This window comes from Neolamprologus multifasciatus, chromosome 4 (assembly GCF_963576455.1).
Source record: "Neolamprologus multifasciatus chromosome 4, fNeoMul1.2, whole genome shotgun sequence".
Taxonomy (NCBI): Eukaryota; Metazoa; Chordata; class Actinopteri; order Cichliformes; family Cichlidae; genus Neolamprologus; species Neolamprologus multifasciatus.
The window spans coordinates 24,070,555-24,087,158 of record NC_140442.1 but is presented as its reverse complement, the minus strand read 5'-3'; the positions used below and the strand labels follow the sequence as shown (position 1 = coordinate 24,087,158).

The 16,604-nt window shown below is 41.7% G+C and overlaps 1 protein-coding gene across 5 annotated transcripts in view; it reads right to left on the bottom strand.

Moving 5' to 3' along the window:
* grin2ba (glutamate receptor, ionotropic, N-methyl D-aspartate 2B, genome duplicate a) overlaps nt 1–16,604 on the bottom strand; it is a 145,252-nt gene that overhangs the window by 38,470 nt on the left and 90,178 nt on the right. For all 5 annotated transcript variants that reach the window (XM_085157776.1, XM_085157773.1, XM_085157774.1 and 2 more), the window contains 3 exons: nt 8,816–8,930; nt 1,109–1,317; nt 517–688 (listed from right to left, as the gene is read on the bottom strand). In XM_085157776.1, the coding sequence (XP_085013902.1) occupies nt 517–688; nt 1,109–1,317; nt 8,816–8,930 (496 nt within the window). The remainder of the gene's footprint in view (nt 1–516; nt 689–1,108; nt 1,318–8,815; nt 8,931–16,604) is intronic.

The following is a 16,604-nucleotide window of genomic DNA, read 5'->3' as shown; positions in this document are numbered from 1 at the left end:
ACCTCCCTGGTAGAATATGCCAGTGCATATTCTGTTATCGGTTGGTGGGTAGTTTCTGATTTGCATTGCGCTTTTTACTCAGAGTAAATCACAAGGAATTTTTGGTGCTAGCATCAGACAGCAAACCCCACCAATCACTCGCAACTGGTCAGGAACATCCATTTTTATCTTTCCGTCACAACCGGTGGTTGACAGTTGGTTGGCCTCCGGGTCTGTATGACTAAGCCCTTATTTAATCAATGCTGTCTCTGCTGTCATTGATGTCTGCTCTGTTTTGTATGGGGGGTCTTGCAAGAAATGACTGCAGATGGGAAGAATTTTATTTTGACAGTAGCAGTCCTGTTGGAAATAAGTGCAACTGTCATATAATTTGCACATCCATGACAATGAGAAGTTTCCGTTTCCTCAGAACATTATTAGTGGATATCCTTTTTGATGATATCGTCTCCATTACATGCAGAACTGTCACTTCTGCAAGTAAAAAATAAGACACAAACAGACGTATTACATCCTTACCTCTCCCACCATGCCGTTCCAAGTTCCATTGACTTTCTTGCCATGTTTTCCATTGGTGACCAGGTAAAGGTCATAGGTAAATTTGACTGACTTGGCAATCTTCTTCAGGATGTCGATGCAAAAACCCTTACAGCAACGCTTGATGTAGATCCCTGACTCTTTTGTCTGATTGCTGCATAAAAGGACAGATGGACAATTATTTAATTAAAAACGTACATCTGTGTGAATGGCCATGAATCATTAATTGTAAAAGTGATTTGGTGTTTCTGGCACTGTCACTGTCACACCGATGAAGTGTGAAATGATTCCACCTCGGGCTCCGCAAAGCTGCCGTGGGAAATTAACATCATTCACAAGCAAATTTTAGGCAGTTGCCAGGCTTTTCATTTCTGCTTCGGTCAGTTCTGCAGTAGGTGGATCTGTGAGCTACTGTGGCAGATGGCAGGAAAAATATGTGTAAAAACTCACACTAATCTAACCTTTTACTGGGTGGAAATTAGTTTTTGTCTTGTAACGCATCCTTACGTTTGATTCTCAGGCATCTCAGCATTAATCTGACACAGATTTTATACACGTGAAATTTGAGCCTCACACTGATTTGATCTGTTTGCGGCAGGGTACAGTGTTCCTCATGCACGTCCCACTAAGCGGATCCACGTCTTCCACAATGACGAACGGAGCCTCCTCCAATGTCACGATGGACAGGTGGTCATCCTCTCTGTTTGCTGGTCCCCCGTATAGTTCATAGCGAGGCCACACATGGTACTTCATGGACAGGGAACCGTTCTCCCATTTACCCACCTGGAGAAACATAGAGAAAACAAAAGAGAGTAAGTCTGCCTTTAAAATCACACAGCAAGTGAGACTTTATTCCTTTATGTAGTTGCTTAATAGCAATCATGGAGAGACTTGCAGTCTTTTTATTTTCGTCTTTTGTGATTGAGCCTTGAAGTGCCGAAAATAACAGTGAAACACATCAACTGGCAGAACTCAAAATCAAAACAAGAATTTGGATTAAATTTCACACTGCAGTAACTCAAGACCATAAAAAAATAACTGCAGCTCTGCAACTGCAAACAGCTCTGAAATATATCACCAGGATCCTGCATGGTGTTCAAGCAAAAATATCTCAATATAATTTTAGAGCTTCTATTTCTACTTTCTGTATTTTTGTGATTTTGAGATGAGAGGTGACTTTTACCTTTGACGGATTCTTTATCGGTTAAACTTTTCATTTAAAACAAGAAAATTCAAATGAAAGTTTAATATATGTATAATTGCTCCATCCACCCAAGGAGAAACCCACTAAAATAGATGGCATACCCTTTGATTTTCATACTAAAAAATTCATAAATTGAACATTTAGAGATCCTGTTCCTTTCATTAGGTTACTCTTCATGAGCCCATGCTTACATTAGTCTATTAGATGTTCATTAAACAAACCTTCCTACACTGCAGAAAGCTTATCCCCTAAAATTACCCATGAGCCAGTGCTGGAGCAAAGAAAAAACGGTTAGCTAGTGTGGGACAGACAAGCCACAGGTGTTTCAATGTTTTCTAAGCCTAACAGAAAGAAAACAGCAACTTCCTGCTCTTGGATCACATGTCTGTTTCTAGCCACACCATTCTCTGGTGACCACACCATTGGAGATCCACACGGCATTTCTCTATGGGAGGTTTGTACAAGGATCTCCAACTGCCCCTAGGAGACGAACCCCGAGCCAACACACCAAACCACCTAAAGCGGCCAGTGATGCTTACAAAGCTTTCTTCAACACCAGTTAAGTAGTTCAGGTTTAAAAAAGATAATGGCGATCCTTCTTCATCCTGCTCCCCCACTGTAGCACAAATGAATAATGATGGAAAGTCAAGCACCAAGATCCACCAGTTGTCTGGAAAACGAGTCCCTACTTTCTCTCTAAAGATACCAGGATGGCTTTTTAGAGAGGCAATAGGGACTTCTAGAGACTTCTTCTCGTAGCTTTTCCAGAAGTCATAGAGATCTTACCCCCAGTTTCCTGAGTTTTAATTAAATCACATTTTTAGAAGAACCCCACCTAAAGCCACTTCCTGCTATCCCAAGTCGTGTTTTCACTATCAAACTAATAAGTCGACCCTGTAACAACCTGATTTCCTTTTCTAACTCCTGAAAACAGTTTTGTCCAATAGCTATTGTGTCACTGTGTATTTTTGGTGAGAAGAATTCCAACAAAACTAACCTGTGTTTTTCTTAGATCTCCCCATTGAGACAGATTGTCAACATCTTTTTGTTTTCAAGTCTCCAGTGACTCCAGACGTCAGAGAAAGCCTGCCAGAACTCTCTGTTATGGGTCAGTCGCACATTAAAGTGACAATATGGTAACAGCATGCCAGCAAAGAGATGCCTAAAAATCACTAAATGGTGATCAAAGAAACCAACAGGTGGTATTGCTGCTTTAACCAGCGTATTACTGTAAAATTGATTCACCTAAATTCTATCAAGCCTGGCTGCCCTCCAGCTGCCTTCAGAGATTCCACATATGTGTATTTTCTCACATCTGAAGCTTCCTCCAGATGTCTCTAAGACCATTTTTAATAATGACGGTGGACAGAAGGGAAGCTGAAGATGTATAAGGTTCCCCCTGTAATTCTACCAGCTGAAGGATGGGTGGTACGTTTACAATCCCACTACTATTGAGCCATTATTTAACTGTTTTGTTTTATCATTGAATTTTTCAGTTCATGTCAATTTTATTTATATAGCACCAAATCCCATCAGCAGTTGTCTCAGTGTGCCTCAGAAAACCTCAACAACCTGATGACCCACAGTGAGCAATCACTTGGCGACAGTGGGAAGGAAAATCTCCCTTTTAACAGGAAGAAATCTTGGGGAGAACCAAGCTGAGGGAGGGGCAGCCACCTGAGCTTGCCCCTCCCTGAGCAAGCTTTGTTTCTCTATCCCTGCCCCCACTGATATTTAAAGTTCCAATCCTCAAATCTTCCATACAGAGCAGAGAGGAAAAAGAAGAAAGACGGGACAGTGAAACCCTTCCAAGAGCAAACTATCTTCTGTTTTTCACACTTTTTATTGTCATAGGAGCTTTTCCCCGTTTTTCCTTCCTGAGTTTAGTCAGTATCTTCTTTACACAAAACCCTTTTTGTTTACTTAGCTGTTCGTGACCAACCGCTCTCCTCATCTTTAAAACAGAAAAGTCTGGGGAATAGTCTGACTCCCACAGACGGTCTTCCAAGGGTTTTATCAAAAAACGTAACAGGAGTACGACTGTTGCCGCTCGTCTCGTGATACAATATCTGAGGATTGCTACAAAGACTCACCCTCAAGCATTTATTACTCTTTATTTTCAAGATTTATGGCGTTCAAACAACTTGTAGTTATGCTCTGATTTTCAGCTTCAGCTGCCTTTATTCTCGTCTGTCCACTACCTTCACTGTCCTCCACTTCTCTGTCATCCTGACCAGAGCTTCTACCTTTCGCTTCGTCAGTCTCGTGCACGACTCCTTCCACTCTAGTCTCATGTCTAACAGGAGAGCAGAACACTCACAGAGAGAGATGCCATAACTTTTTTGTTTTGTTTGTTCACCTCTCAACTCAGTAAGTGAAATTACTATTTCAAGAGAGTGTGTAAAAAGGAGAGGAGAGGAGAGGAGAGGACTGGGACACAGAGTAGAGAATGAGAACAAGGTTATTCTGAAGGGCGAGACTGAAACAGAGGGAAAGTGCAGAATTCAGACAGAGCGTAGAGGACAGGTAGAGAAATACAGAAGTGGATGGAGAGATTAATTGAAGAAAAAAAGAGATGAGAAGCAGCTGATTTTGCAGAGAGAAAGGGAGAGTTTAAAGGAAGAGAAAGAGCCAAGAGAGTGTCTGGATGACAGAGAAAGAAAGCCAGAGATGGAGCTCATTCAAATGCAAAATACAGGCTCTTCTGTAGAGGAGTGTCCAGCTGTAGGTCTGGAGGACCCTCTAGCCCTTGTGGCTCTACTCCACTGAATAAGCGTCATCAATTAGTCAATTTCCCCCGGATGGCTCTCACATAAAACCATACCTGGAGACTATGCCTGTGCCCTTTCCTCCGGTTGTGCCAAGTAGGCCATTTTTATGAGCGGAAAGACGTGGGTGAAAGTGGGAATGGATCATCAGCTAATTGGACTTGGTATAATGCGAGGCAGGGGAGGACAGGGAGCTGTGGTGTGAGTATGTAAAGTTAGGTTTGCACTCTCATTAAATATGTAAATGTGCTCAAACACATTGGACTCTGGGGAGCACAAACTTGGCAAGGCTGCCTGGAGTGGACAAACTAAGGCTGTGTATCTCTGGGGCACAATGCAGCCTTTTTCCTGTTGGGACAAAAAAAAGGGGGGGAGTGAGCTGGAGCAAGTGATGGAGACAGACAGAGATGGAGGTGGGGGACTAAGAAATGAGTGGGGTGTATTGGAGGATAAGGGTTAAAATCAACTAGCCAGGGCAAAAAGCATGACTGGGTACTACAGTATACCTGCTACTTCAAAGGTGCAGTGGAAGGATGGTTGTAGCTGGAACTCATTAGGATCCAAGAAAAGTGGTTCAGCTGGAAGTCAAGCTAAGAATTAAACATGAGCGAGGGAATAGGAGGAGGGGGAAAAGGGATGGGGTGGTTCAGGCTGCAAGGGGAGAACGGGATAGAAAGGAGAGAGAGGAGGGGAGAGTTTCACCTTGTTCTCCGATCAGAGGACAGAATATAGATTAGAGAGGCAGAAGAAAGAGAGAAATACAGAGAATAAAGAATAGGGAGAGTCAAAGGAGTCAGACTGCAGGACACAGAAACAATAGAGGGTAAGCATCAGGAAACACAGATGCATGCCAGTGACTTGGCAGGTGGTGATGCGTCAGGTTCATTTAAGGTTGTGGACACGGGATTATTGTTGCCATATGTTCACTACCATCTTCTTTTCCACCTGTGCTTGGAGACTTTTTTCCCAGTCTGTACAATGAAAAATCTGCACCTTCATTCACTGAACGGAAGTTTTACATTTAAAGTTTGACTGACATTTAGTTGTTATTCATTAAGTCGTACATTTCGATACGCGAGTCAGCAACTCTCTCGCAGCTGAACTTTCAACCTCTCAGCTTTAAAGGCCTGTGGCACAGTGCGGTGCCTGAACCATTTCTGTGCATCAGACTCAATCTCATCTCTCCATTCTTTAGCTATAACTGCTTATGTGTGACGGTTATAAGGAGGCGGAAACCAATCCCAGTTTGCGTTATGCAAGTGGAAGGATACAAACTGGGCAGGCTGGCAGTCAATCACAGAGCTGACACATAAACGGACAGCCAGTCACATCTGTGTTCACGGGCAGTTTTACCACACAGTTACTCAAACCTGCATGCCTTTGTTCTGTGGGAGCGTGGAAGCGTTAGCAGAACATGCTAACAAAAAGAGCCACTGGAAGTTGGGAGTCTACTTTTGTCCACAGCAAGTAACAATTAGAATGTTATTAGTGTCTGAGCAACTCTTTCTACACACATTGTGTTAAATAATGTCATCACAATCACGGCTCAACTCAACGTTGTGTCAGTTGACTGTAAATTCTTTGCTAATGGCAGCAAGTCCAGATCGCACCCTTAAGGCGTTCTTTGTTTCAACAGGACCAAAATTACATTTTATGAATCCATAGTTTTCAGTCATGTGATCGTCATGTGACCGCCTCAACGCCCTGGCAGGCAAAACAGTACTCCAACATGACCGCAAATAGTGGACGCAGAACAAAAGTGTTGTTTTTTTCACCTGTCTAGAGTCAAAACGACTTGGATCATCTATCCATGGAGGAAAAACGAAGGCGTTTTTAGTGATTTGTGTTCCATATTCTGCCACTGCAGAGCTCAGTGAGAATCTTAAAAAAATCCCTCACCTTACACTGCTGCCAGGATGAAAGCTTTCAAAGTAAGGACAGCTCTCTGGTTTTTGTTGTTTTTTTTTAAGGTGAAGAACGAGAAATTGTTCATTGTTCAAAACGCTACATAGCTAGCTTAAACAAATGTAAATCTTGTGTTTTGTTGGGCATTTACAAAGTAGGGCCAGTAAAGTTTCAACAGCATTAATTTGTGAAATTATTGTTGCATCATAACAGTAAAGGTGACTGTGTATTTTTCTGTTGTCAGTAAATCATTCCTACAGTTTAAATGAGCCAACACTGACAGTCGGGGTCACTGTGGAGAAGAAGGGACTAGTGGCCTGTAAGGCAGGGTTAGCAGAGGTGTGTTTACATGTTGGTGCCATGTCTTCACAGTTCTAGCAGCTGTAAAGCTGTACATTCAAAGACATTAAAAGGATGAGTGGAAGGCAAAGGACAGCAGTACTGTTTTTGCCCACAGGGTGAGCGTGTCCCAGTAGCTCTGACATCATGTGAAAACTATGGATTCATTTTTTTTGCCTTTGCTGCCTCTAAAACGTTTTTTTTTTTAATTAATAAGAAACTTTTTTTTTAAATTGTTATTTGTTTTTAACATTGTTACCCTCCAGTTTTTAAAAATGCCCATCCTCTGTCAGTTCTAAGTTTTAAATATCTAGTCTGCACGAGGGTTAGGTAAACAGAATGAACCAGAATAGATGATTCATTACACCGTATCGTTATTTATTTAACAAAAATCAGCCAAAATGCACGGTGAGAAACTACGGAGACCACATGATTCACTAGCTTGTAGAACCACATTTAGCAGCATAACTTGTAGTAATTGTTTTCTGTATGACTTTCTCTCATGTCAATGTGGAGGAATTTTGTTTGCAATGTTGCTTCAGTTCATTGAGATTTGCAGGTGTTCATTCATGCACAGCTAACTTAAGATTCCACTGCATTTTAATCAGGTTGTATGTGACTGGGCAATACTTTTCTTTTTCAGCCACTCTGTTGTATATTTGCTGTGCTTGGGATCGTCGTCCTGTTCCACGGCCCAATTTTAAGCCAAGCATTAGCTGTCAGACACATGGACTCGTATTTGACTCGAGAATACTTTGGTATGCAGAGGACTCATGGTCGACTCAATGGCTGTAAGGTCACTGAATTGACTTTACAGCCACCTCCACCACTGTGCTTCACAGTTGGTATGAGGTGTTTATGCTGATATGCTGCATTTGAATTTCTTCAAATGTGGGTTGGGCATTATGGCCAGACATCTCCACTCATGTCCCATCTGTCAAAAGGACATTGTTCCAGATGTCTTGTGGTTAGTTCGGATGCACCTTTGCAAACCTGAGCAGTGCTGCTGCTGTTTTTAGTGTGAAGAGGCTTTCTCCTGAAAACCCTTTGAAAAAACATATTTTTTCATTCTTTTTCTAATTGTACTGTCATGAACTTTAAGATTTAACATGCTAACTGAGGTCTGAAGAGTCTGAGATATAGCACTGCTGTTGTTTGTAGCAATTTATCTGAGCATTAAACGATCTGACCTTGGGGGGAATTTACTGGAACCTCCACTTCCGGTAAGTTTGGTGTAGGTCTTGAGAGTTTTCCACTTGTAAATAACAGAATGATCAATCTCAGATTGTTTGGAAATGACCTTATAACCCTTGCCAGATTGATGCGGAGCAACAATTGCTTCTCTAAGATCATTGATGTCTTTCTAGCCTTATACTTTTTTATTATCAGGATGTCTGTAAATGTATGAATGGATATCTGTATGTATGGGATGGTCTAAAAAAATGACAAATTGTACTCAGAGAATACAGTTTCACTCCATATATTTACCTTGATCTCCTTGTCCCACCCAGTCTTTACAATAACTTGCTGCCTGTTAGTTCTTAAGGGTGTCTTGACATCTTTTTAGTGAAACAAACAGATTTTTTTGGAGACAGCGCATAACCGGGATTTTGTAACAAAAAAAAAAGCCGCATAATAAATAGGCAACTGTTAAGCAAGTTTTGAAATTAAAACAGCTGTGAAGCAGCATTCAAATAACACATCACCACTCTGGAGCCTCTGCTGCAGTGCATTGCTCAAAGGCACCTTCACTGAGCTGATAATATCTAATCAGAGTAGCGTCTATAAGGCTTAAGGCTTAAAATGCTTGAAAAGTGAAAATCAGACGATAAGAGATCCAGATAAAAACACACAGATACTCGCGGACTTCATAGGGAACAGCTAACTCATTGCTTCTATTCATTTTAACAGTTTACAAAATGTTTTACTGTTAACAACAGAGGACAATTAGGTTATTCAGGACTTATTATTTTATGCACATCGGCTGTTTGTTTTTTTTTCATCTGAGTGTCTTACCCTCCCCCCCGACACACACACAGACCGTCAGTGTCTCCCTCTGTCTCACCCTGTCCCACTGTCTCTCCTTGTTGAGCAGAATGATGACCAGCTTGGGATGCATCTGGTATCCGTCCTCACTGAACGACAGATTTCGTCCCTCAAACGTCACATTCATCAGGTACCTGCAGAAGAAAACATTGAGGAAAGAAACAGACTGATGCATATATCACTTGCTGGAAAATATCCTTGTCACAAATGTCTTATTTGTTCTATATATCTACATCCATTCAGGTTCCATTACTCAGTTCTCCAATCATTAAAGTTTTATTGCACATCGACTTATTTTTTTAAGCATCTTTTCTGACAAACCCAGTGATATTGCATAAATTTGTCATCTGCCAAGAAACAGCTATCAACTAATGTCGAACCAGCTCTTCCATAAATAGATATACATTAGTCATCAACAGAACAGCAGATGATGTCTTTAAGACGGGACTAAAGAAAATGAATTTCAGCAAATTATGTCATCCCTAAATGTCAAATATTACATTTCAATCGCTGCCAATGAGTTCACCTTTTCTGTTGTGACATTCAGTGCGAAATTTTGTGTATTTGCCCTCTGATATTTCCCCATCACGAGCTGGATGAAAAAGTTGATATCAAACCTCTATCTGTTAAATAAAAGCTACAGTCAGCAGGTAGGTAGCTTAGCACAAAGACTGGATACACAGGGAAACATTAGTCACTCAGTACTTCATCCTTCAAACGTAACAAACATGGAAATTCACACGTTGTACAAGGTGTGAGAAAAAAATTCGACTTCTCCAGCATTAAAAACAATCAACAACCATATCAATCAGACTTTGAAGGCTGACCCTTATCATTCAGTCTTATACATGTACCCATCTACAGATTGTTTTGATAGTAGCTGCTATTTTCTTTTTAGATCAGTCTCTCTGTTTGAGTCTGCGATTTCACCACTTATACATCATTTAAGAACATCTGTGTCCAACTGAGTCAGCTACCATGTCTCTGATCATCGCTGGTAATGACAGCTGGTTCTGCAACTACAATATTAGAAGCAAACATGAGTTTTTACATGGATGAATCTGCAGTGCCTGAAGGTGACGGTTAAGGTCAGCGTGGACGAGGAATATGCTTGTTTTGTGACATTTCTCAGTGCACACACTGTGAATTCATCTCACAGGATCAGACTGTCAAAGCAGAGTGAGTGCAACGAAAATGATCAGAGTGGCTTAAGTTTGCAGAGAGATTCCCAACACATTGCAGTCAAGTCTGCAACCAGTCTCTTTTCAATTGGAGACTCAGCTAGTTGTGTTCTGGTTTCATTCTTAAATTAAAAAGAAAGGCTGCCAAGCTCCTTAATCATTTTACAGTTAAATCACAATCCTGCCACAACGATGTCTCTATTTGTGGAGGAATGTCTCAAATCTCATGTTCTGTCTGGACTCTGAATGTAATTAGTTTCTGTGAATTTCTAATTAATGCGAAATTCTGTAAGCTAATTTATCACACCGCATAAGACTGTGTAACTGCCAATTCAACCAAGATCATTCAAACTGATAGCAGACTGACTTCGTCTTATTGCCATTTTATCATCATCTTAATGTGCCAAAGTCGCTTTGGAGACGACATCTGCGAGTGATTACAAGTTCTTTGTTTACGGCCGTAACTGCGGTTCTGCTACAGTCTCTATCTACTGTTCTCCCTATGGTGACTGTAGCACAAGAGACAACCTTGAGAAGAAAAGACAGAAACTGTTGTGACTGTCGCCGAGGGGCAGCACACACCATTGGCAGGATGTTCCTTCTGTGGTTAATGTTGCTTCTCTGTCCTCTTTGTCACAGACCCAAATCGTAATCAAGTCGAAGGGTTGCTGTCTAACACAGTCGAGGACCAAATCCAGTGCACATTACATATGAACATGTGCAACAAGCGCATGAACAAGTGATTTGAAAGTAGCAGTCATTCTGGGCTGAAATCTTTTGCCATGCAACCAGCAGAGATTCCATGAAGTTACTGTTTCTGACCAAGAAACAGCAGTCAGACCACACTCTGAAAATGTATGCTTCAAAAAAGCAGCTCATTAGCGAGCTTTAGAGGTTCTGGCAGGTGGATTTTTTTTTTACCTTTATTCACACAGTTGGGGTAGTTGCTTCACTCTGTTTTCAGACTTTAAGCTAAATTATGTTCTCTGTCGTCCTGTCTGCATTTCTGCATGAACGGCTGCCAAACACAGCCGTGAGAACTGTGATTAAAAAACATTATTAAAATCCAGCTTATCCATTGTCCTCATCATAAGATAATTACAAAGAGATGAAAAAAAATCTACAACCAAACAGCTTAAATATTCACTAACTATACAATTTGAAATAACTGCTCGGACATAATTTTAAATCTATGAGCAATTTGAAATTAATTTTTCCTGGAGCTGAAGGGACACGCATATGAGCAATGCAGTTTCTATCGGGTGTCAGAAGTGTGTGTCAGGTGGAATAATTTCACTTCCCTGCAACTAAAACAACACACACACACAGAGCACTCAGCAGTGCCATACCCTCATGCAGAGGGTATGGTTATTGTGCGTGGGAGTGTGTAAGTGCATGTACATGAGGACAGCAATGTTTATGTCAGATGAACTCGAATTCACTTCACTGTCATCCCACACACACACAGACACACACTCTCTCTCTTAACTATTTCACTCCCTCACCCCTAGCCTTCCCGCTCTGTGACTGTTTCCATGGAAACACTCTACCTCAAAAGCATGCACGCTATATATATATGGAGATGAATAAATACATGGCAAAAGATACTGCATCTGGAAGTGTGTGCATGTAGAGGATTGTATGTTGATGGGATCTATCTATCTATCTATCTATCTATCTATCTATCTATCTATCTATCTATCTATCTATCTATCTATCTATCTATCTATCTATCTATCTATCTATCTATCTGTGATGAAATGACTTATGTAATCCAGCAATTACTCTAATGCCAGCTTTCTTATTCTTTCCTCTCTATCAAAAATTGATATTTTCAATGGGCTGTGATGATCACACTCATCCACCATCACACCGTCTCATGCAGCCCCATGTGTCCGGCTTACAGTCGCTCCTGTAGAGCCTTGGCACTGATACAAAGTGCATAGAATCTGCTGCATAAATCATAAGCCATTTACAAAATGACTCGACGCTGCGGTCCCTTTAATCTTTACTGAGCAAGCTATTGTTACATGCTGCAATTCAGAGCCTTGTGTGTGTGTGTGTGTGTGTGTGTGTGTGTGTGTGTGTGTCTATGAGTGTGCACGTGAGCATCCTACACACTGACAGCAAGGAAACACAAGCATATGTGTGTTGCCATAGCAGCCACAACCACTGTTACTATGGTAACGGTAATCTCGCAGAGGGTGGGAAAGAGACACAGAGAGAGTGAGAGGGGTGGGATTCAAAGAAGAAGAGGGAGGGGATGGGTCATAGTACAGGCAGATTTCAACACACGTCTCTCTTCCCCTCATCATCCTGCTACTTCTGTGTTTACAGGAAAGCAATCTGTGTTCACTCTTCATTCAAGCGCGTTCTCTGAACTTCCTGTAAATATAATAAAACTGGACCTACACGTATCTCCAGACACAGTGATAACAGCTTAGTAAGCAGCAGTCTCTGGGAGTGACAAATGAAACCAAAGCAGGAGAGCAGCTCCTTCAAAGACCACTTGAGACTTAAAAAGAAAGAGAGTCACTCCCCATAGGGTCCCTTGTTAAAAGTTCAAAAAAAGTATGTTTCTTGCTTGGTACAAAAAATATTTTTGGTTTCCGTAGCCAATTTCTCCATTTATAACAACTGTACCAGACAATTTTTTTTCCTATTACTCAGCCTTTTCAGGTTTTGAAGGCTCAAAATTAGGGGCGTGGCTGCTTTGACTGTATACCTACAAAGATGATTAGCCACAAGCGGTGTAGTAGGCGTCACCTCAGCACCTTCTGGTCACTGAACTGAGCTTTGGGTCATGCTTTTGGTGCCCTCTGGAGCATTTTAATGCAACTATGACATTTAAAATGGCTTTCTTTTCAGGTGTTTGTATGGTGTAGTCTTGCCAAATAAATGTGTAGTATTTTAAATGTATGTAACTTAGCACTAAATTAACAGTTGTCTGCGTCTGTGTGTTGTACCTATATATTCATCAGATATAACATTATGAACACCTTGCTAATGTTGTGTTGGAATTGGAATGAAATCTGGAGAATTTGGGGGTCAACTCAACATCCCAAACTCATTGTTGTGCTCCCAAACCATTCCTGAACTATTTTTGTTTTGTGGCAGGGTTCATTATCCTGCTGACAGAGGTTACAGCCATCAGGGAATACAATTTCCATGAAAGAGCGTATGTGGTCTGCAACAATGCTTAGGTAGTTGTTACTTGTCAAAGGACCAAAGGCTTCCCAGCAGAACATTGTCCAAAGCAACAGACTGCCTCTGTCAGTCTTATTTCTTCCCTTAGTGCATCCTGGTGCCAGGTGTTCTCCAGGTAAGCAACGCACACATGCATCTACATGATGGGAAAAATGCCCAATTTTCCTGCGTCTAACACATCAACTTTGAGGACAAAATGCTCACATGCTCCCTAATATATCCCATCCACTGGTGAAGAGATAATCAGTGTTATTCGCTTCACCTGTCAGAGGCCTGACTGGTGTAAAGTCCACAGATGCAGCTTGTTAGCATTAGCTAACTACCAACACATTCTCACTCCCAAACCGTAATATTTTATGATAGGTGACAAATCGTCAACATATTACGCTTCCGGGCACCAAACACGTCCCTAAATGACGAGATTGGAAACATGAGGAAACATGAGAACCATTTGGGCTCAATCTACACATGTTCGTCATTTTACTTATATTGCTTTGGAAAACACTATTTGATGTCATTAAAGTGCTGGTTAAGGTTTGGGATAAGGTTATGGTTAGGGTTAGGGCTGGAAAACATGGCTGGAACGCGTATTACAGCGGGACCGTCATTCTACTGGATTTCACCCATAACCCGGCGCTTAGCATAAGATTGCGGAAGGTCACCTTTCGCGTTCCTCAGGAACGCTGCGGGACGTGACAAATCATCAGGATGTTAGGCCTCAGGAGTGAGAACCGGCTGTGACTACTAAGGTATTTGCCCTCTCCTCCAAAAATGGTCACTTCTGTCTCTAAAGAACCAAGATGAAAAAACCAAAATGGCTCAAATGTAGGCTTGAAAACAGATCTCTAAAAGACAGTGAATAACTCACGGTGGCTATCTCCATCTTTTATTTACAGTCCATGCAGTTTACTATGCAGCAAACCTCACAGAGGCATATAAAGACTAGAGCTGCAAGCATGCGGTGACTGTTATTCCAAAGCTGAGTGACAGGATGATTGCATGTCACCATCGCTGCCTTCCTGTAATGTGAACACAAACCGATCCCTGCTTTTCCATAAGTTACTGTAGGGATCATGCGATGGTATAAAGTTATGTGGATGGTAGGAATCTGAATACGCAGGTGTGACTAGCATAATAAGACAGAATCACATCCACCTTCCCCGCTAAAATGCATGTTTTGATATCCTGTTGAACCTGTCAGTTTCCTGCATGAGGAGAGTATCTCAGCTGTGCTGTACACGAGGTGAGTTAAAATTCAAACAGCAGCAGCTGTCGTCACCTGGCGAACAAGAGCTAGTAACACTGACCGGAGTCCGACATGTACTACTCCAATCAAATCTACAGAAAACGATTTCTACATTCAGGAAACGCCTCATATTTTTTGCAGCATGAACCATAATGCAGCGAATCCATTTGCATGCATAGGTTTATCTAAAGACAAACCAGAACAACGCCGTGCCACAACAACACGGCACGCAGCAGCACACTTCCCATGCTAACTCCATGGCCTGACACAGATAGGTTTTAGCGCATGTTCTGGTGTGAATAATGGAGGAGTTGTGTAAAATATTGATAAGTCAGTTTTAATAAATTAACCCTGACATGAATTAATTATGAATTACACTCCTTAGCAATTACTGTGGTACAGTGTAATCACTGGATCTGAAGAGGAGAGATCTATACTGAGAGTGATAACAAGCCATGTAGGGCTCCGTGCGGCTGAGGTAGAAGAACATACTGAGGCTTTGTTGCATGCACACTTGGGGTATAATGTGTGAATGCGAGGGGAGGTGTGACTATATACATTCAGCGGCATCCGTATATGACGAGTGAATGTGTAAACAAAGCTGCGCTAACAGGAGCAGAGGGAAGAAGCGTGGACATCAATATGTGGCTTTGACACATGATTGACAGCACTTAATTAAAACTAATTACAGTGAAATTTCTTTAAAGCGCTAGCCCTCGAACAGACTGCATTGTCTACATTGCAGAGATAATGGATACCTGAGGCAATATTCTCCTCCTCTTGATTTTCTAATTTCAGAGCATTTTAGAATAAAACTTCAAAAGCCTTAAAAGACAAACCTATGTACTGTACTGCTATACAAATTGAAAATTATAATAGCCTGCAGCAAAAAGGAGGTAGGTGAAGATGGGATGCAGCAGAGGGGAGGGGAAAAAGAGCGAGAAGGATGTAATAAAAAATACTGGGAAAAGGAAAAGATTATGTGAGATAAAATAAGAAACACAGAAAAGCAGAGGACTGGATAAACCTGGCAGACAAAAAGAGATTTAGTGACAGGACAGACGAAAAGATTTAGGAGGAGCAAGGCAATAAAGATGGAGAGACGGGAGATGGAAGAAAGAGGAGAGAGGATTCCTGACCTACTTCCAATCAAGCCCCATCAAAAACAGGTACCTATCTGCCACCTCCCACTGCCTGCCCCATAAACACACACATCCAGCTGGGCTCCACAGACTCACACACACATGCACACAAAGACACGCGCAAACACCGAGTCGGACACGGACACACCAGTCCCATTGAGTTGGCATTTCTCAGCGCAACAGGGTCAAAATGCAACTGCAGATTGTTCTGTATCCAGAGCATGCGTGCAAGCACACACCAACACACTGACGCACACACATGTGTATGTGCTTAAATATATATATATAGCCCATATTGAAAGCCTTACTGAGGCCACAGAAGTTCAAAAATGCCCACGGAGCTTAAAAGCACTTGACACCTTTCCAAGACCAACCTCATCTGGAACCTGTCCACGCCTGGCAAGGTCAGGGCCAGTGTTGTCAAACTCATGATTCTCACACTGTTGTGTATTGCTCGCTGCTGGCCTCTACTGCCACCTCTCCCTCGCTCTGTCCCTCCCTCTCCTCTGTGCTTTGCACTCTTCTTCTTCCCCTTCCTGCTATCTTCATTTGTCAGGCGCATGCTGTAGAATTAGCTGGAATGTCACAGCGCTGGCTACAATGGACTTAATTTACTTAGTGGAGTGACGCGTCCTTCTCTTGTGGTATTCTATGAGGCACTGAGGGCCGAACAAGAAAATGCTAATGTATGGCTTATAAATTCGAGTAGATGACCGTGACCTTAGAGCCAGTCTTCCTCGTTCACCAGCAGATTGAAATGTAAACTAGATTCAATTTACATATTCCCATGCATCTCTTACTGACCTAGCTCGTGTATAATCCACAAGCTGGACCAACTTGTGTTGGAGCTACAATACAAATTTTTCACTCGTACCTTGGGACATATGTATTTCCATATAATCATCGGCTTTTAAGAAGGTTTAAAAACGGATAACTGCCACCGTCCTTCCTTGATTTCTTCACCATCTGCTTCAGATTCTTAACCACGCACTTCAAAGACATCCTAAAAAAATGTTGTGGAATATATCTAAA